We start from the raw sequence: 22,672 nt of genomic DNA, 5'->3' as shown, positions 1-22,672 counted from the left end.
AGAACTGTCCTAGAATAGCTTCCAAAACATGACCTAAGAAAAGGGAATCAGTAACTACAAATCAGGAATGAAGTGTGATGAGATCATCTGAAGACGGAAAATCTTCGTTTGCTTCACCCCGCCCCCATCCTTCTTCCACACACAGATACACAGATTCCCTATAATGATTAAAAACAAAATTCCTACATTGCAGCAAGCAAGTAGAGGCCACTATGGAGAAGATATCGAGTTGAATAAGTAGTTATCATTTAGGAATAGATAAAAAGAGGATACATGGGGAACTGGGAACAAGAAGGAGTGATCTTGAGAACTTGATTAGTACTTTCATTCAGACAATCACTAAAAAGCTCAGCCCCTGACCATATTACATAAAATCTGACCCTACTACCAATATTCTCATGAACTCATTTTGTGACATGAGACATACCACCATTTATTTCACAGCATAACAGACAACAGATTAAAGCTGCCTTTATTAAAGCCCAGCTTCCACCAGGCTAGGACTATTTATTTTAATTCCCAGGCTTGTTACATGGTTACCTACATTCCAATCCAGCTTAGAAAGCCAACAGGGCTCAGTGACTTAATCGAGTTACTATTAAGAACTGTTGGCGCTGCCGGTTCTCTTCTAAAATATCACATTACTTCACTCTGTGACCACGAACAAACTAACCAACCTCCACCAAAACTACACGAGTGTTGTTACTTAATGATCATGGGAGTTACTGCCAGTCATGCACTCCTGGCTTCTCTGAGCCAGCGATGAAACGTGGGATAGCAGCAGATTTAGAAGCCATGTTCTTCTCTTGCTTTTTTCCGTATTAGAAAGAGGACAGAAAAAAGAAATATAGGTAAGAGGTTAAGGAAACAAAAGGCCTGGAAAATCAACACAGCCTTGAGTACTATCACTCCCACCTCACGCGGGCCCGCTTCTCTGTCGTCCAAATGGCATGGCAAAGATGTCATCGACGTTTAGTCATCAGACAAAAGAGGTTTCTCACAGAAAAGCCTTTGGATCTTGAGACTTGACCACTACTTGCTTTAATGGTCCACAAGAGGGAGTCCTGCAGTCACTGTATCTGCTACCTTAAAACCATAACAATCATTTAGATGCACTGTCATGAACTACCCTTGGAGACGGTTTTAAAATTTTTTTAAAAATTCAGGGCTGTAAGGTATTAACTCTAATCTAGGGCAAGGTCATATTGAATGATAATTGAATAAAAATATTAAGACATTCTATGTTTTAACCTCTTTCTTTAATTTTCCTTAAAAAGAACAGACGCCATATCAGAAAGCCTACTGTTAATACTGAACGAACATATTTAGCTACATCTAAATTCAAGTTTTCTTGGAAGAATTTTTACATTCAGCATGCATGGATAAACGGAGAAAAAACAGCGAGGTGTTTGGAGCAATGGTCTTTAGTAGAGTACCCTGTGCTGATATGGAGAAGCAGTACAGCAGGGTCACTAAAGACACGAGCTCTGGAGTTACACACCTGAGTCTGAATCCCAGCTCTGCCCCTTTACTAGTTTTGTGACATCAGGAAAGTTATTTAAGTTCTTGAACTGATTTTCAGTTTCCTCACTGTAAAACAGACCTTACAGAACTAATATAAAAATTCAATGAAATAATACAGCACTATGTCTTTTTGGGCAAAGAATAAACGCTAACATTAATGGCTACAGTTGTTATAGATATCAATTAAAAAAAAGATATATAATTGGCATATAACATTAGTTTCAAGTTTAAATACTTTAAACACATGACATCATACTATCTATTTTAACAAAGCCAGATTTATTCTTCATGATGGCATAACTTCATCCTGAAGACCACAGTACACTTGCATATACTGCAGAAATAAATGCACATATTTAAAGACTGCAAAATATGCATACATCATTACTTTAAAATAAATAGACATCCCAAGCTTTATTACAAATCAAAGAAATAAATGAGCTACTCATAGTCTAAAATTAGATCAATGTTAACATGAACATGAGAAAAAACTAATATTCTTTCCCTTAAGCAATTCTTATAACTTTAGTGTGCAGAATTCAATATTCACTTTGACGGGATTTGATAGAAGTCAATTAAAAACCCTTTCTAAACGATTCCTCTTATTATTGTCATGGATTAGGCATTTCTGCCCTTCAGAGATGGGATATATGATGTGTTGGGTCCCTCTTGTGCTCAAATTCAGGACTTGAACAAAGCTCCTTATTCATTACATTCTTAATTCCCTTATTAGTGAGCTGAGGAAAAAAGAAGGAAAAGAAAATACACAAGCCTTACTGTATCACATACAAAATAAGGGTTACAGTTAAATCTCCAATTTCTCCAATTCTCCAAAGGACAGGCAGAATTAAACTACCATTAAGTTATAATAAGGTTAAGGTCCAAATCATATCAGTTCCCTAATTTATGCTATGAAGTTAGAGAAGATATCTAAGAGATAAGATATTCTACTCTTTCCATTTGAGACTAAAAAGAAATAGAAATCAGTGGTTTTTCAAATGCAGGCATTTCACAATCACCTACAAAACTAGATGCATCACACAGATCAGTACACACAGGTGGGGGCAGAATGCTGTTTCCTAATTTGACTCAACACAGCAGTTCTCATCTTTACAGGCACTGCTTGGCAAGGGGGTTATTATAGGAAAGAGGGAGGAGTATGCACGATGAAACAGACAGGGGAAAAGGACATGAGATTGTTTCCTGTGACATCTCCATGAACTATTACAGAAATGTTTTTGAAACAATCAGATATGATTTCAAGATAAATAAATGACTGGGAACAAACTAAAATTTAATAGAAATTCCAGACAAATACAACTTTATAATACCAGAGCTATAAATAGAGACTGGCATGCTCACATCTCAGTGAGAGACTAAATTACAAATGATGGACAGCCACCTTAGTAGATCAAACAAATATTGGCTAAAAAAAATATGCTTGTAAATAGGAAAGCCCAGGCAGTACAGTATGAAAGATAATAAGAAAAAGAATATAACAAAGAAAAAGTCATGGCTGAGGGAAATGCCAAGCAACAACTTCGTCTCTTACAGGGAAGAAGCAGTGAAAGCTTCCAAATACAACAGGATCTGAGTTTGTGTGGGAGTTACTATATATTAAAGACTAAGATAATCTAAGATAATCAAATCAGTATGACATAAGCTTTTAAGCTCAAAATAAACACAGAAACAGATGTTCTTTCTGATCATATCACTAAGTACGAAACAGGTATCCAAGTCTAACGCAGCCCTGTTAGGAAGAACACAAAATCAAATGCGCATGAGGATCTGAGGCAAAATTTAAGCAGAGTTTCGGCTGCTTTCACAGTGGGGCATTATAATAAAGACAACATGAGACATTGGATTCAAAAGAAGGGCAGCAGCCAGTATGAACTCGCTTTATAGCTAATACAGATCACACTCAGAGAAATACAAATGGGACCCTATAAAGTCTAACTGGTAGAAGATAACATGGTTTTAGTCAATTTGATGCAACAAGAATATATTCAATCTCTACAATGAGCCAGAGGCTGCCAGAAACCAGGAACAAAAAGAGGAGAAAGGCTAAAAGCCTCAGGTTACAATGTAAATATCCTGAAAGGTTCCCTAGTATGGGGTGGAATAAAGTGCTAAAATGAATAAAAAGGCTTACGATAATGGGCGAAACACATTTACAAAGAATGGAACATTACCATGTGTCAGGAGAGAAAGAAAACGGAAAACTGCATTTGTGTGGACATGAAAAAAACACACTCCTTGTACTACATCTTGCCCACGTTGGCAGAGAGACCATGGCTTCCAGTCTGGATGACGTCAATGAGCTTTGGTGAATTCCATGAAAAGAAGGAACTGTCAAGCTGGCAGCTTCCGTTACTATTTAATAATCATGCCAGAATCTTTCAAAGGAAGATATCAGATTTTCTAAGTGCACATGTGGAGCGGAATTTCAATAATTCTTTTATGTTTAAAGATATTATAATTTGTTACTATATAAGCTAAAAAGAAAGTGTAACTAAGAATAATCTATTAAATTTAGAGTAAACAAGAGGTGAATTTTGACAAAAAATTAATATGGAATTCATTTCATTAAGTTCAACTAATTTAAGAGTCAAAATATTATATTTCAAGAGACCAGGCGTGTGGCCAATTGGACATAGAAAAATATTTGTGGGAATATTTGGGGCTCTTAATCCAGCCTGCAGCAAGCTGGCTGCTAAAGCCTACAGACTCACAAGGAGGAAACCGACAGAAGGGGGCTCCTGGGTCTCTCTCCACAGACAGCTGAGTGAAAGCACAACTTGAGAAAGGCTGGGGAGGAGGAGCTGTCACGTTGAGGAGTGATGCTCAGGACCAAAGGAGCCCTGTCAGGGAGAGCCAGCTCTAGGGCACTTCTCAGTTCACAGCACCCAGCCGTCAGCCTAACATCTCTGCCCTCTCCCTAAACTCATCCACTTCTCTCTCCCTAGCCTTTTTCTCTCCCCCCATTATCTCTTCCTTCCAATTTGTTGGTGTACATACTGCTCATCATTACCAGGTGCCTCAAACTTAGAATTTTCACAACATAAGGTCAGAAGACGAAACAGGTTAAAATTAGTTGAATGAGGGACATCAAGAATCAGTTTATTAAATGCTGGAGGACCAAAAATCGGGACCTTAGTGGGAGTAATTCCCAGACAGGGCAGACCTAAAGGTTAGGGATCTTCTAAAAATGGGATGAAAGCTGAAGTTTTTCAGTAGGTGGCAAAGTTAGGTGTCAGAGATAACACTGACGTTTAAATATTTGTCAGAAACTAATCAGCTGCCTATTGAGAAAGTGGACCAATCCTTTAAAAAGAAAAAAGGTATATAAAATGATTGCATGCTTAGAAGAGCTAGCTGCACTATCTGCTAGTAATCCTAGAGCCCTCAACACCATTACAGGACTCCACGTACAGCTCTGGGGGACAGACAAGGGACAAAGAGGTTAAGTAAGAAGCACCAATCTTAGCTTTGTGTTGTCTAAACAAGTAATCAGTGATTAGCACACTGTGAATAGTCATGGACTGTTATGACACTTTTTAAATAGCATAACCAGAAACTGGTTCCTATCCAATAAGCAATCTCACATCTCCTTTTGGGCTGAATAAAAATTTCTGACTAAGGTGAGCATCTGAAAATTTTAACAGTATCTTTAATGAGCTAAGATCTTCCAAATTTCTTAACAAACACAACTCATCATATAATTCCCAAGGATATGTATGTTCTATCTAAACTGCAAAATGGAACACTTCCCAGAGAAGAAAATATTAGTTTGAAACGATACTCCAAGGAATGTTTCTGATCATCTTAAAATAATGTCAACAGTGACATCCTTACAAGAAAAAATCCCTTTCTCAAACTCAAACTATGTAAATATGTATGATATATTATCTTTTGTGCTATAACGTAGGTAATAAGAACACAAACAAAGGTAAAAACACGCTTCATAAAATCTCTTTAGTGAGAGATGATACCTGGGAAAATTTTGTTTTCTTGCCCCATAGAATCAAGATAATAACACCTGATAAATTCACAAAGAAGTGAACACGAACAGTCTACTTAAAGCATCAGAGACAAAAAACAAACGAACAAACAAAAACCCCTAAAGGACAATAACAACAAAACCTAGTTAAGAATGAAAGCTTCTGTATGATACATCCATTGTTTTGGAAAGACTGAACTTAAAAATTACAGTAGAATTTATTGATTAAAGCAGAATCTGTGACACACCGCCAGACTAAGCCTAACTGCAGATCTACACACAGGTCTTTGGGAGACACTTCCTGGCAAAGAGGATTCATGATCATCAAAACCCCTCCACCCTCTGTAACCACGAACAGAGGTTAGTTTCAAAACATCTTCCCAAAGTTTGAACTCACCCACTTCTTTATAAACCACCACAGACCTGGTCTAATACCAGTTAACAAGTCTGCACTCCGATTATAAACCCATGATTTTTAATAAATGCATAAATTTAATTACCATACTTTAAAAATTTTTTGTTTGCAGATTATTTTGAAATACAAATAAAAAATACAAAAAGCTGCAAAACTAAATAGTACAAGGAATACCCTTTATCACATACCCTTTACTCGGATTTGCCATTGCTAACATTTTATTCCACCTGCTTCACCACTTGAACTGTGTGTGTGGTGTGTACCTGATTCTTTTCCTGAACATCTGAAGATAAGTTATAAACATTCCGGCCTTTTAGCCTCAAATACTGCAGTGAATAACACCACAGCCTAATACATGTTCCTATTATAAATAAGACCAATGTGAATGTCTTTGTACATTTATATAAGATTATTCCCTTTGCATACATTCCTAGTACTGGAATCAAAGAGAAAAAAATGCTTAAAACTCTTGATGCACAGTGACGAACTGCCCTCTAAAAAGTCTGTAATAACGCAAACTTCTGTCACCAGCACCTTAGCTGATCATTTGCTTAACTTTCTAAATTTGACAGGAATTTGTTTGCTTATTAGTGAGGCTGAACACTGCTTCTGTAGTTAACGTACTTCTGTGTTTAGCTAATTTTCTTCCTTTGCTTCTTTATACCCCTTTAGAAAAACTCAGTCAGAACTCACTGCATGATAACACCTGTGGCAAATCCTACTCTGAAGATACATTTATAGGCCTTACGAGAATAAGGATTTATGACAAAAGAAATCCAAACCACTGAAACTCAGGGAAGAAAAAAACATGATGATATCTACATAATAAAGTTATTATTGAGGCCTTGTTAACTTTGGAGCCTGTAATTGTTTCCTAACTGGCTAAAGAGCTAGAGGAGAATGTACCTTAATACAGTAAATGCAAATACTATTTATAAGCCGTATATATTTAAAAACCTTTTTAAAAAGCTCAATATTACAGTGTACATGTCTAATTTCTAGGTAAATTTACTAAAGACAATTATGTTCAACATGGAGAAAATCATAATTCAGAAGTAAGTTAAAACTATTCTAGCACCTAAACAAAACATCAGCAGCACCTCACAGATACAACACATACAAGAAATAAAAAATTATGGGCAAATAGTAGTTATAATATACTAACAGTATACTATACATTTCTAACCCGTTGATGTGTATTTCCCCCTGTATTTTAAGCTTTCCTCCTCTTTAAAAAGACCCCACCTGGAGAACAGAGTAAAGGACAGATTACAGGACAGAAATCCTACGAGTAAGGACAATGGGTAAGAGAACACCAGAATAACTCCAGACAATGGTGACAGAGGTCTGACTCAAGCAGGATGAGAGATGAGGAGGACAGAAAGGAGAGGAGGATGACAGCTGTTTTTGGTTACTAAATACATAGGATGTAATGCAGACTGGAGGTAAGCAATGAAAGAACAGAAAGAGACAAGAATTTTACAACAGGGAAATTAATAGTGAGTTTAAGGTAAAGCCAAAGGGATGCACAGAAGAGGTGGGTTGAGGAGCTGTACATAGAGAAAATTCTGGCTTCAATGAATTTAATACACACATCCAGAATTTGGTATTCAGAACAGTCTAGAAACTACTTTAACTTCAGCATGCACAGTTTTATGTCATTGTGAAAAATAAAATCTTATTTTTAATTGTATACAAAGGAGAGGGCCCATTACTGAAGTCAACTGCTCAGGCCCTGGAAAGACTACAACGCACCCGCATAGCTGCTGAAGGGCGGGTGCCTCTGCCAAGTGGCCTGAAGGTGCTGCTCGCCTGGGAGGCTTCAGGCACAGCAGGAGCACGTGCTCACCCCCGACTGGATCACATTTCACAAAATACGCTAGATTAAATTTTTTTCTTAGAATTCTGAGCTGTGTGATAAACAGAACCTACGACACCAGTTGGAAAGAATGACTCATTTTTCTCTATTTAAAACCCCCTCCAAATTATATTATCATTTTGGCTTAGAGAGATACTCCTGTTTTGTAATAACTACACAGGATCAGTTCCACAGTGACAATTTCCAACTATGGCCTAGAGTCTTAAACAGTTGTCACGATGGGGTCGTGAAGAGACTGAGTCCCCAGAAGTCGAGCGGCCTCCGCTGTCCTAAGACGCCACACCACAGAGGCTCCACGCCCAGAGGGCAGGATGCAAGTGGAGATCCCCAAACCCAAGGAACATCCTCAAGCCTGGGACGCTTCACATTGCTTTCAACCATTTCTTGCCAGTAGGTTTCATTTTTTTACCCAAGCTGAGCATCTCTATCTCTTAGAAGAAATATTCATCCATTTACCTGTATTTCCATCATTAATACCTTTGGCTGTACTTTTCTCATTTTGTCCTTAAGATTTTTATATTATTTGCTCCTGGTTTCAAAATGATTTAGAAATAAACATCCTATTTTAATTCCATGAGAGATTACTTCCAACAATTTTGTCATTTCCAGCTTTCCTCTCCCACCAAAAAGTCCCATTATGTCTCCTATTTAAAGACTTCTAACATCTTATAACAATTGTAATTTTCAAATCCTCCATTTCACTAAATGCAGTAAAAGACAAGGGGTTCCCTAGAAACTCCCAATGCAACTGCGCTTTTATAGTTTCAGAGAAACCTGAACTATAATTGATGAACTTCTGGAGGCGTCTCTGAGAGTTAAAAACTCCAGCGAAATCCAGTCATGGGGCAGAGGGCAAGAATTTTGTGAGATTTACCTCCAGGAGCTTGGCCAGGTTAATTCCACAGTAAATGCCTGCCAAAACTCACACAAGAAGAAGTGGCCAATCTGAAAAGGCCTATATCTATTAAAGAAATTGACTCAATAATCAGTAATCTTCCAAAACAGAAAACATCAGGCCTAGATGGTTCACTGGTGAATTATTTAAGGAAGAAATTATACCAGTTCTCTAAAACCTCTTTCAGAGGCTAGACGCAGAGGTAACACTTCCTAACTCACTCTAATCAAACATTATAAAAAAAGAAAACTTACAGACCATTATCTCTCATGCACATAAATGGAAAAATTCTCAATAAAATGTTAGCAAACCAAATCCAAAAGAATTTCCTTCCTCCAAAGAGGATAACACTTACTTGCAGCAGGTGGCTTAATCTAATCATTAATCGAGATCCTTTAAAGCTGGGATTTATTTCTAACGTAAAGCACTTTGGGTCTCTAATTTAAGCATAGACAGTTTACCAAGACAACTCCCCAACCTTGGTGAGCTACGAACACCTGTTTTTGTTTTTCTAGCCTCAAGTGTCCAACAAAAGCTCTGCTCAGCTTCTCACCCACTTTTCCCAGCATCTGCAGATGCCACTAAGGGGGAAAGTCACCTGAAATGCCAGGCTCATCCCTGCCTCAATGGCACTATTATACACTCAAACACGTCTTTTATATTGTGTCCAGTTTTTCTAATTCTTTTAATTGGAGTGTTAATCCAAATAATTTTATCAAACATTGTCAAAAATGGAACTCCTCCAAAACCAGACTTTAATATGGTTAATATTTAAGGGTTTTAGAAGTTCTTTTTTTTCCTTTTTCTCCATTATGTGCTGGAACCAATTGCTTGTCTTCAAAATATGCATTCTACCAAACACCTTTCAAGGTTATGTGTATTTTTAAATAAATCCAAAGGATATATACCTTGTTAACGATGAAATACCCTTATATAATGTCATCTGCACAAAAACATTTTATCTAGAGTAATGAAGACAAAATATTTAGAATAAAACAACTTTTTGAAAACAGTTTATAAAAAGGAAAAAATGTACCAAAGTAATTTCACATTTAAATTTGAAAGAAGAAAAAACATATCAGCTTTCATATTTTAATACCTTCTAATTCTACTTGCCTCTACACATTTACTATTTAGAAATAGTGTCATTTATCATGACCCAGTGTTCATAAAACATTTTAAACATGTATTTTTTCTTGTATTCTTTTTCCCTTGGAAAATGACATAATTTTGTGAAGATCTGAAGTTTACAGCAAGTCTGAGAGAAATACTGTATCTGCTAACACTTACCGTGAAAAATACGAAAATCAATATATGGATGAGAACCTCTTCTTTCTGATTCAAATCCTGCTCGACTCCTTACGCGTACATCTCCTGGACAGAATCAGGAATAAGACATAAGTTTAGAAGGCTGCCATGCAGGAAGAAGCTCCCACATGCAATACAGGCCTATGTGGTATCACACTCATAAGTAACAGCCTACTAATGATATAAATGGAATCAGTAGTTAAGAGCTAATTCATTTGAAAGGGTTTAAAAATTTTCGGCACTGAGTTGTAAGGCTAGATGAGGAGTTTTTTTTTAAACCTACCCCTACAATAATTATAATCTCTATTTTAGAGTCACCTTCTGAAAGATGACTCAAGTATATGATCATCCAACCTCATATCTTATTACTCACATGGAGTTAAAAAAAATCCTCAGCACAAAACTTTAAAAAGCCACAGCAAGAAGCAAATATTTATTGTGTCTACTCTGTGCCTAACTCTATATTAGAGGCTGTAAGGGAGGAAAAGAAATAGAAAATATATTACCTATTCTCAAGCAGCTTATAATTTTTTTAATGTAAAGAAAATTAAACTTTAAAGATTTTGCCTGAAATGTTTAATTTGATCAATCTTGTCTTTTCTCATTGACAGTGGATATAGTCAAGGTCTTTAGTTGGGTCTTAAACTCTGGTGTTTATAAGCTCGGTACTGTTCCTTCACGTATCCATATGACTTTTAAATCTACTTCTCCATACAGCAACACAACCACTGCAATCTTGTGCCAGGTACTCTTTCGGTGCCTTGTAGACATTATTTTATTTCATTCTCTAACCAACTCTGAGTGATAGAAATCTTAATCCCCATTTTCAGATGCAGAAACTGAGATTTTTAGACTTAAAGAGCATACCCATGCCACAAAGCTAGTGTAAAGGTGAGCCAGGGTTTAAACCTAACTCTGTGGGCTCCAAATGCGGCACCTTTCCGACGACACTTTCACAGCCTCCAAGTTCATAACCTTTAAGTCTTCAGTCCCTATTCCTGTGCCCTCGCAATTCCGCTTGCCTGGAAGGCTTTCCTGCTTACTCTTCATTTCAAGGTGCCTGTCATCCACCATGAGTCCATCCCACAATGACTAATCACTTCTCTCATGTGGAGATGCCTTCACTCTGTATCAGATGTTTACTGAGCATTCACTACAAGTCAGGAAACAGCAATGAACAAAATAATACATAAAGTCTCTGTCTTCATGAAGCTCACTCTTTCACAGAGTGAGACAAATAATAAAATAAATAATTTCATTCTATGGAATACGGTAATAAGTAACATGGAGAAAACTAAAGCAAGGAAAGAGGAACAGGGAGGCAGGAGTAAGGGAGAAGTGCTTCATGAGTGTGGCCAGAGAACTCAGTGAAAAGGAGGCATCTGAGCAGAAACCTAAAGGCAGTAAAGCAGTGAGCCACACAGCTATCTGGATGGAGAGGGTTCCAGACGTAAGGAAGAGCAAGTATGAATATCCTGAGATGGGAGCATGCTTGGCACGTTCAAGGTCAAGCAAAGAGGCCAGCATGACTGGAGTGAGGTGAATGAAGGGAACTGGTAGGAGGTAGAGTCAGAGAAATAGTAGGGCCAGATCACCTTGGACCTTCATGGGCCATTATAATAGCTTTGGCTGTTACTCTAAGATAAAAAATTATCGGAAGATTCAGAACAGAGGAGTGAGATGGATTTAACTTAGGTCTGAAAAGGTTCACTCTGGCTGCGTAGACTAGAATAAGGTAGAGCCACACAGGTAGATGCAGGGAGACCAGTTAAGGAGTGAGTGCAGTGAACGAGGCAACAGCTACGGCCGGGGCGGGGGGGGGGGGGGGGGAGGGGGAAATGGGGAGATGCTGGTCCAGGCATACAAAGTTGCAGTTATGCAACGTAAGTTCTGGAGATGTGACGTACACCTATGTGACAACAGCTAACCATAAAAAAATCAATAACTGTGGTTTAGTTCAGGATGGCAACAGCACTGGGGTGGTAAAATTCTGGAGATACTGTGAAGGTATCAGCCAAGAGGATTTGATGATGAAGCAGACATAAAGGAAAGAAGAAATAAGAGTCAAGAACGATACCAAGGTTCCTGACCTGATAACCAGAAGAATGGAGTTCCATTTTCTGAGATGGTGAAAGAATGGGGAACACAAGTCTTCTAACACATACGTTAAAAGTGAGGTACCCATAATACAACCACATGGAGATGTTCTACAGAGTGAAGAAGGTGTGTGTCTAAAGCTCTGTTTTAAGGAGAGCAGAATCCTGCGTGTCTGTAGAGCTAGATGGAGACAGTAAAGAAGAAAAGGCTCAACATTCTTGGAGGAAAGTATGTACTGGAGTAGAATGGAAGTAGGTAGGTAAGATACAGGAGGTAAATTAAAGAGGGGAAAAAGGGAAGAAGAACAAAAACAGGATGCTGGAGGACACACAGGCTTGAGAGTATCAAAAAGAGTTAGAGAAAGAGGCCAAAAAAACCCTAAAATCAAAAAACCACCCCAGAAGCAGGTGAAGAGTAAGGATGACTAAATATCATAGAAACTGAACGAGGAATTCTGAACACAAGGAGGGCAGTCATGGAAGAAAAGATAGTAAGAAAAGATGAGTAAAGGTGACTACTGGAATCTTTACAGTATGAATTAAAGTACAAGGAATCGAGCAGTGTGGAGGTGAAGAAAAAGAGAGGGAAAGAGAAAATTATACATATATATGTATGTATATATCAATGTATATGTGTATATATATACACATCAGGTTCATTTTACCCTCTGGACTTTGAGTAATACATTAAAGACTTAAGAACTGAGACTAGGAGAAGACAAATGCCCTTCTCACCTGCCAACTGAGAACAAGCACATCCAGGATTATGTGATCAGGTATTTCATGGTCTTGTCTTTGTCCATATTACCGTGGACATCTGTTTAGTATTCAGCAACTCTACAAATCTAAGACTCTTCTTATGAAGAATAATCAGGATGCAACTTAAAATTGTGGGCTAATGACAGAGTCCCAGTTATTAAGCCAGAGATTTCTCAATTACCTATAACTCTAAGATGGCCCTCTTTATTCACACCACATTAATTTTGGTTTCCAGACTCAACTTCAAAGTAATAGATAATTTCTGCCACAAACAATGATGAAAAGCTACCTAATGAAAGATATCTCAATCTTGAATAACAGTAGATAACAAAATTAACTGATATTGGTGCAAAACAAATAATTCTTACCTAGCATACGAATGTACAACGCAGTCTGATCAGAGCTGTCATAGGAGATAGCTCCACGCCTCTAGAAAAAAAACAAAACAAAACATTTTAATGCATGACAATTTAAAATGTGATACAAAATTGAATTCAGCAAACATGTATTTATTACTTTTTGTGACACACTGTGCAGCAGAAGTTGGGATACACAAAATGAAATTAAATATGGCATTTGCTCCTGAAATCTCTAGTTGTGAGGAAGACAAATAATTATATTACAGTATAATCAAGCATTACTGTAAAAGTGGATACAGAGTGAGGAAGACAGTGGGTGGAAATTTAACGTCAGAGAACATCACACAAGCCCACTTGAGGAGAGAGCTTCTGCAGAAATGATGGAGAGACACGGTTCAACTACTTCACTATTCCTTTCATTTAAACAGAAGTGAATAAGCAAACAAGAATCATCAGACATTTGGGGGCTTCCTAGGTGGTGCAGTGGTTGAGAATCTGCCTGCCAATGCAGGGGACAAGGGTTCGATCCCTGCTTCAGGAAGATCCCACATGCCGTGGAGCAACTAAGTCCGTGCGCCACAACTGCTGAGCCTGAGCTTTAGAGCATGCTCCGCAACAAGAGAAGCCACGGCAATGAGGAGCCTGCACACCACAGCGAAGAGTAGCCCCCACTCACCACAACTAAAAGGAAAGCCCGCGCACAGCAAAAAAGACCCAACACAGCCAATAAATAAATTTACTTTAAAAAAATCATCAGACATTTGAAGAAACCCTTTAGCTAGAAATAAATGGAACAAAATGAAAACCCAAATGGCCTAGAAGTCAACAAGAAATAAGAGATTTTTAAAATGTAATGAGTATACTCAAAGAAATTTGAGAAGACACTGAATCTATAAAGCAAAAAAAGGGGTGCCATTGAAAGAGAACAGATTTAAAATACATGAGCTTAAAAATAAATATACAAAAAGTACCTTGCAACATTATTCATAATAGCCCCCAATTGGAAACAATCCAAATATCCACCAACTACTGTGGTACAGCCCTGTGATACATTAGTCAGTATTCAATGTCCAGTGTTATTTAGACATGTAAAGGACTGAAGCACGGATAACATGCTACAACATGGTCGAACCTTGAGAACAGTATGTTGAGTGAAAGGAGCCAGTCACAAAGGACCACAGCATACGGCTCCATCTATGAGAAATATCCCAAACAGGCAAATCCATGGAATCAGAAAGTAGACTGGTAGTTGCCTACAGCTGGGAGAGCTGGTGGGAAATGGGAGTGAACGCTAACAGGGTTTCTATCTACAATGATGAAAATGTTCTCAAATTAACTGTGGTAATGATTGTACAACTCTGTGAACATACCAAAAATCACTGAATTATACACTTTAAATGGGTGAACTGTATGGTATGTGAATTATACCTCAATAAAGCTATTATAAAAAATAATGAGTACTGCAAATATTTTAAATATAATTACCAAAAAAAAAAAAAAATCTTTGTAAGAGCTGCAACACCCTCAACAAGTTCTGCCAACTTCACCCTCACACTCATCTATCTCCCTTCCTCCATCTTCACTTCTTCGTTTGTCTCAGGCAATAGCATCTCATCTCCTGCAATGGGCTGCTGACAGGTTTTCCTGCTGCATCTCTTGGCCCCTAGTCCATTCACATAGAAGCAAGAATGAACTTTCCAGCTACTGCTCAAAGTCCTCCAATGGCCCCCACTACACTTGGAATAAACTCCAAACACCAAGCTCTCCATGATCTGCCTACCCCTCAGTCCTCTTGTCCCACTGCCCTCTTTTTACCACTAAGACCCAGCCACCCTGGCCGCCTTGCCTTTCCTCAGCGCACAGCATTGGTACCTGCTGTTCTGTCCAGGACCACTGTACCACTGTTCCCTTCGTATATCTCAGGTTCCAGATGAAATGTCCTCTCTTCAAGAGGCATTCCCAGACTACTAAACCTAAAGACACCTGAAAGTCACCCTCCCCACAGCTCCCTACCTTCACGCTCTGCATGGCACCTAGCTGACGTATTCTTATTTGCTTGTTCTAAAACAAAGTTCCACAAGAGCAAGAACAATGTCTGACTTACCACTGTATTCCTGGCCCCTAAAACTATTATTTAGTAAACGCTAAATAAATATTTGGTAAATATATGATTGAATGCACTTATTGTAAATAAATTAGTTTAAATAATAATTTACAAATTAAGTTGATGAATAAATTAATGAATAACAGAATAGAGATAAAGAGAAACTAAACATCAGAAGATAAACTTGGGACTTCCTAGGTGGCGCGGTGGTAAAGAATCTGCCTGCCAATGCAGGGAACACAGGTTTGAGCCCTGCCCTGGGAAGATTCCACATGCCACAGAGCAACTAAGCCCGTGCACCACAACTATTGAGCCTGTGCGCCACAACTACTGAGCCCATGTGCCACAACTACTGAAGCCCACGCGCCTAGGACCCATGCTCCACAACAAGAGAAGCCACTACAATGAGGAGCCTGAGCACCACAATGAAGAGTAGCCTCCGCTCGCAGCAACTAGAGAAAGCCCGTGTGCAGCAATGAAGACCCAACGCAGCCAATAAATAAATAAAAAAAAAAAAAAAAAAAAAAAAAAGAAGATGAACTTAACCAAAGCTCGTATCAGAATCCAACCTCTGTGGAAGCAGGGACTTTGTTCAATGCTATGTCCTCAGATGTGGAATAAATCCCAACATTTAGAATAGTGCCAAGCTAAGGAAATCAATAATATCAGCAGAATAAACAGGCAAGCAAATTCTTAAAAAATAGTAATAAATAGAACTAGTGTCATGAGTTACTAATAAAGTAGTGCAACACTACAAAGAAATAGACAAAGTATTTAATAGAGAATCTAAGTCAAATCAAAGAATATACAGTAATTTTGTCTATGCTAAACAAAGGATTTAAAATCTGTGGAGAGGGAATTTCCTGGAGGTCCAGTGGTCAGGACTCAGCATTTTTATTGCTGATGACCTGGGTTCAACCCCTGATCAGAGGACTAAGATCCCACAAGCCATGTGATACAGCCAAAAAAAAAAAAAAAAAAATCAAATCTGTGGGGAAAATATTATTTATTTCAAAATGGTTATCTGGAAAAAACAAAGCTGTATTATTGCCTTCCTACTCCAAAATAAATTATACACAGAACAAAAATTTTAATGTAAAAAAAAGGCATGAAAATATCAGAAGAAAATGTGACTGTCTTAAAAAAAATCTTTAACAAGGATCTACTGTACAGCAATGAATTATATTCAATATCTTATAACAACCTATAATGGAAAAGAATCTGAAAAAGAATTTATATATATATAAAACTGAATCACTTTGCTGTATACCTGAAACTAACACATTGTAAATCAGCTATACTTGAATAAAATTTTCTCTTAATGTAAATAACTAAAAAAAAAATCTTACATAGGAAAGGTCTTTCTAACTGTTCTATAAAATTCAGAAGTCATAAAAAACAAATCAATTTGGCCACATAAAGGTTAAATTACGTATGGCAAAATATAAACATAGGCAAAAACAAACCCCAAACCAAGAAAAATGAGTTCAACAGATATGACAAACGGCTAATTTTTCCCTGCTACACCTAAAAATGAAAGGGAAAAAAGTGCCTCACACATTAATTAAAAACCGATGAATAGTAGTGTAGAAAAACAGGTAGGACGTAAATCTACAACTCATGGGAAGAGAAATAATAAACTAATAAATACAAGATGCTCAACTTCATTAACAAAAGAAATACATACTAAAGAAACAAGATGGTATTTTTACATATTAGATTAACGATCTTTCCTCATAAAACTCTGGCATGAACTTACAACTCTTCAACATACACCCAGAAATCTTAAGGAAAAATAATCAAGTTTTTTACTAGCATTATAAAGAAATTTACTCTATTTAAAGCCCTTATTTGGATTTAGTATGCAAAATAGCTCCCCCCATCACTATTATTATCTCCTTAGTGCTTATCATTTAAGAGAAAAACATCAATTAAACTCCTGTATGTTTTAATGTATCCTTAAACAAACAAAAAAGCCCAACAGTTCATGAAATATAAAAGGAACACAAGTTACATGCAAAAATAAAATTCTAATTTTCAACAGTGGCTGCTTCCAGGGAGGCTGAAGGACACAGGGCAGGAGGAGGACTTTTCAACGAATAACTTTTTTTTTTTTTTTTTAGCTCACGGGCTTAGCTGCTCCACGGCATGTGGGATCTTCCTGGAGCAGGGACTGAACTCATGTCTTCTGCACTGGCAAGCAGATTCCCAACCACTGCGCCACCTAGGAAGCCCCTCAACGAATAACTTTTGAATTTTGCAGTATGTGTAGCTATTCTATATTCACAAAATAAATCAAACTAAAATTTAAAACTACAGTTAGAATCTACTACAGAGAAATCCACAAAGAAACGGATGGTCACAAAACCCAAGGGACTACATCATACAGAACATACTCCTGGCGGCATCATGCTTGACAAAGTTAAAGTGGCTTCCGCCAACAGAAGACCCTAAGCCTCCTGCAGTGTTCCACAGTAAACTACCTATTCTGGAGCAAACGGCCACTCTAGTCACTTGGTATTAAAAGACACAACTCACACCTGCTGTTCCCATCCCCACCCCAAGATATTCAGCTTACTGCATTTCAAGCCTCCCCTTAATACCACATCAGAGGAAAACCTAGTGGTCTGGCGAGCACATATGTGGAAATAAATATCTATCGGGCGAATCATATTCACGAAACCACAGATATAATTATGTAATAGCTTGTCATGGTCAGTACCTATCAACCCACTAGTATCCAATAAAACTTGGGTAAATAGCTTGTTAAAACAAAGTTTAACCTGTTATCTCCAACCCTCTTTGGGGGGGGGGGGTTGCCTTTTTTTTTTTTAAATGCAGGGAAGGGTATTCACTAAAAGAGCCACTAATTAGAAAGGTAAAGTCTCATTCATCACTCTAAGGATTGAGAAAGACTGACTAATATCATCTATTAAAATAGGATAAGTAAAAAACTGGGTAATGAACATAATCTAGATTATAACTATGACATACTAAATTTATTTTAAGGTAATCACTTTAGACTTATTTACAGAAGCACTAATTGAGGGTCTCTATTAGTTAATCATTATAAAAACTTCGCAAAAAGGGCAGAATTTAATTTTAAATATATTTTAACAAATTACTTAGGGATGTGCAAAATATTCAAGTTATTTTTATTCACTACTAATTTAAGTAAGTCTGGTCCACAAATATTTAGTTTAAATGCTATCCTAACCCACAAGACATAACTCTTGTGAAATAAATCCAGATGAGACAAAAGAAAAATGTTTTAAGGATGGACTTAAAATGTGAGCCCATCAATGAATACATTCTGAGTGATAATTTACCCACCTACTGCCTCACAGACCAAGATTAAATGAATATTATTAAATTGTATCAGTAAGCAATCTAGGTAAAATAATCCAAAGTGACTGATTTTGGGGACTTTCCTGGCGGTCCAGTGGTTACTTCACACTTCCATCTCAAAGGGCACGGGTTGATCCATGGTCAGGGGAACTAAGATCCTTCAGGCCGCGAGGTGCGGCCAAAAAAAAGATAAAGTCATTTTGGATAAATACACTATAAATTATGAATTGTAACAATAAAAATTTGATTTCCATGTTAGAATGTTATTTAAGAAAATAATTATATGTGCTTTATACACTGAGACTGCAGCACAGATCTAACATACATCTTTTTAAAAGATTATCATTTTAAAAGCCATATACTATTAAAATCCTCTTTTTAATAAAGACAGTAAAACAAATTTAATCAAAATCCCATGTTACGCTGTCAGTCATAAAACACTCTGAGCTATCATTCACATTCCCACCTCACTAGTGAATGGAAATAACTGAGAAGCTTCTACTCGTGACTTTTCTAATTTAGCCATCCTGGGAACAGCCTGTAAAGCAAACTAGTGTAGGTCAAAACATGGGTGAGGCTGAGCTAATCAGAAGCTGACAGCCGCAGCATAAACAAGTTAAACTGTCAGGTTCCAGAGGACCCACTGTCGCATAGACAGGAGTTTTGAGTGCCCTGGTAAGACGCTCACCTTCAATCTGCGTGAATCCCTCTTCCACAAAAGATCTGCCTTACAAGGTAAATGATAAAAGGCCAGTATCAGTTAATACGTAACTTTTAAAGATAGACATCTGTTGTTGTTTTCGTTTTGTTTTGTTTTTTGGCCGGGTGCGGCTGCGGGGCTCGTGAGATCTCAGTTTCCCGATGAGGGATTGAATCCAGGGGCCCTCTGCGGTGAAAGCGTGGAGTCCTAACCACTGGACCGCCAGGGGAGTCCCAAGACAGATATGTTTTAAAACTGAGCAAAAAGATATTTTAAGTGCTACGGTTTTTATCTTGTTCAAGTTTTCCACTATTATGCAAAAGCATGTGTATTTCCCTTAGATGGTGAAGTAATGATATATTCACTCCTTGCTGCGCTCCTACTGTGTGCCAGAAAATGCTCCAGGCACCGTCACACAAAACCTCACTTACCCGCATGAGACCTCTGAAAGGCAGGTTTTATATGCCCTGTTTTGCAGATTAGTAAACAGGTCACAGGGCTTAAACACAGTAGCACGAAATACATTTTTGGGTAGCGTTACAAAAATGATAACATACTACAAAAGATGAAGCCCAAAGTTCTGAAAGCCGTTTTGTCTGATGCAGTGAAGTGAGCTTTTTCAGAGTGTATATATCTTAGGTATGCTTGAAAAGCTTTCATGTTTGAGTGCCTATCCAAGTACCCATCCACCCACTGAACACTATCCTTCCCAATCTTCTTCCCTATGCAAACAATATACTTAAAACAAAAACCAAAAAACAAAAAACCTCACACTCTTAAAATACTAGCATTCTTTTCATTTAAAAGCTTAACTTTTTTCGTGGTTATAACACAAGTAAAAAGTCTCTGAAAACACCCACAATTCAACTAACGCATTATTAACATTAACTTGAACCTCATTCAGTAACTTGGCAAGCTCATCCTCTAAAAACAATGAGTAAATTGGAGTCAGTGCGACAAAATTAATTCTAAACTTACAAAAGACAAGATTTTAAAAATTCGAGTACTTTTTTTAAGAGATTTCTTTAATCATATTCACTAAGAAAATAGGACTGCTTCAAGAAAGAGACAATTATGCTTAAAACAATATGCGTAAATGTGAAAAACACTACATTATCAGGGATTAAAATCTCACTTGAAAAAGAAATTTAACTTTATGGAAGCTTTTGGGTTGCTTATTAGCAAATAGTAATGGCCTTATACATTTTAATATTCACACTTTCCAATTTCTTAATAAAGGAAGAAAAAAGCTACATGGTGGATGAAAGATATAATCATTTTTATGCAAGTACAGACAAAATAATTTCAAATAGTATAATCTTAAGTATTTCCTACTTTAGACCCTCATGCAGATGACAACTAGCATTCTATAATGCATTCCTTAAGCCCAATATTCAGAATCCAAACTTAAAAGCAACATACATATAATAATCTTACTTTTTTTCAATAGATTCTAAGTAAGGCATATATTTCAGTAGCAGCAAGACCATAAGTGAGAACAGAAGATTGTACTGAGTTTTTTTAAAAGTTTATAATTATTAAGAAAATTCTCAATGATTATACTTTAAATTTATAAGCAAGAGTAAATTCAATACCTCCAAAGAGAATGTTTAAAATACGTACATCGAAAGTCTAAATTGTTTAATAATTTCATAACCTTAAAAGCTGAACTTCTTTAATCATAAAAACTTCTTTAAAGGAATGATCCTGAGGAAAGCTACTTCGATACCAGGGAATGATACCATAAAAAGCCCTTAGGAGAAATAGGTGGGAAAGAATAAAAATGACATGCAGTAATCTTGAGCTTCTCAGCTGACAGGTGAAACGCGTAGCTCTTTTAATCAGAGGAATAAAAACTGAAGCAAAAGGAGAAAAAACTCGACTAACAAGTTCCTTCCTACCAATACATAAACTAATGATTAATGTCACAATCCTAAAAATAAAGATGGCCTACCTTAGAGGCGATCCACTTGATAAGAACCAAGGCCAGACACCAGATCAATGTAATTCCCATTGGATCAATGAAAAGCCCGCTGCATAACCTCCCTCCTCTCCCAGCGAGCAATGAGCAAGGAAGATTTGTTAGGATCTGACAATAACCAGCTGTCCCGAGGCAGAAGAGAGGGGACACTGCCTGCCTTGAACCTCACGCAGCTGCCGTCAAACAAGGGTCACCTGACTCTCTGAGAAAGCGCTGCCAGCCAGCCTTCCCACCAGCGCCTGGTTAATGCCACAGCCCAGGGCTGGGGTAGGAGAGTCAGTGAAGATGGAAGAGGAGAGGAAAAACCTTCGTGAGCACTGGCCTAAGTCTCATAAAATGTAGGCAAATGAGGTCTCCGGCTGGCCCCACGCACGTCGACAACCTTAACACTAGAAGTGCTTTCAAATAACTTTCAAAAAATGTTTGGCAGTACTAAAAATTTCCTCATTTCTACCACAGAGACCAGCTTCACAAGTATAATGTCCTCGCATTTTAAAATATTAATGCACTTTATTCTATCTTTTCAACTTGTAATACTGAATTTGTTCAACTTTTTATTTCCTTCAGAGCTAGGATTACTTTATGAATGCTAGGGGCTTTCATAGGTAGTGTTGTGCTATTTAACATTATAATTAACTCATTTGGATTTATTGACAAAGGCCAGTCTACCTGTGCGTTTTCAGGCAATTAAAAGTACATTATTTCCAAGCCCTAACTGCAATCTAGCTTATAAGATAATGTCTGTGTTACACGTCTCATTCTCCTCTCGGCTGTGAATGAGCTCAGTGATAGCCTCTATCCATCTTCATGATGTCTCCTAGCAGCCAGCAGAGAGAGCTCTTCATGAAACTTTCATGCAAGTATTCACTAAGTATCCATCAAACTGCAACTACATACCAAGCCCTTTGCTAGATGCCAGGGGTGAAACCTTGGAGTGAAAACAGACACTGGGCTCCTGCCCTCCTGAAGCTTACACTTTAGTCAGAGTCTACATTAATCAAAGTCTGCAAATAAACACAAAACTGCAACTGAAACAAGTGCGCTGGAGCTTGACGGGAACTGCCAACAAAGCCTGGGTCTGACCTGTTAGGAGATGAGGGGCTTCTTCTCAGAGGCCCTGAAATGTCCCTGGGCTGAACTGAAGGGGCAAGAACATGAAAAGGACGGGAAGAGTGATCTGCACAGACACGACAACATGAATCAAAACCAAGCAGAAGATGATTCGGGAAGAAGAGCAGAAGAGGCTGGAGGGCAGGTCCTGGGACCGCCACAGTGAAAGCCCTGAGAAGGGGCTCTGTCTTCAT

The 22,672-nt window shown here is 37.7% G+C and overlaps 1 protein-coding gene across 2 annotated transcripts in view; it reads right to left on the bottom strand.

The window, feature by feature from the left end:
- PDE7A (phosphodiesterase 7A) overlaps nt 1-22,672 on the bottom strand; it is a 108,741-nt gene that overhangs the window by 31,264 nt on the left and 54,805 nt on the right. The window contains exons 1-3 of one of the 2 annotated variants that reach the window (XM_057736204.1): nt 13,245-13,280; nt 10,936-11,174; nt 10,004-10,087 (exon numbers count right to left, since the gene is read on the bottom strand). In XM_057736204.1, the coding sequence (XP_057592187.1) occupies nt 10,004-10,087; nt 10,936-11,095 (244 nt within the window). In that variant the 5' untranslated portion in view covers nt 11,096-11,174; nt 13,245-13,280. Of the gene's footprint in view, nt 1-10,003; nt 10,088-10,935; nt 11,175-13,244; nt 13,306-22,672 lie in introns of those variants that run through there. The other variant, XM_057736203.1, reaches the window with a different exon arrangement.

Source organism: Hippopotamus amphibius, chromosome 5 (assembly GCF_030028045.1).
Source record: "Hippopotamus amphibius kiboko isolate mHipAmp2 chromosome 5, mHipAmp2.hap2, whole genome shotgun sequence".
Classification (NCBI taxonomy): Eukaryota; Metazoa; Chordata; class Mammalia; order Artiodactyla; family Hippopotamidae; genus Hippopotamus; species Hippopotamus amphibius.
The sequence above is the reverse complement of the archived record's forward strand: the minus strand, read 5'-3'. Positions and strand labels throughout refer to the sequence as shown.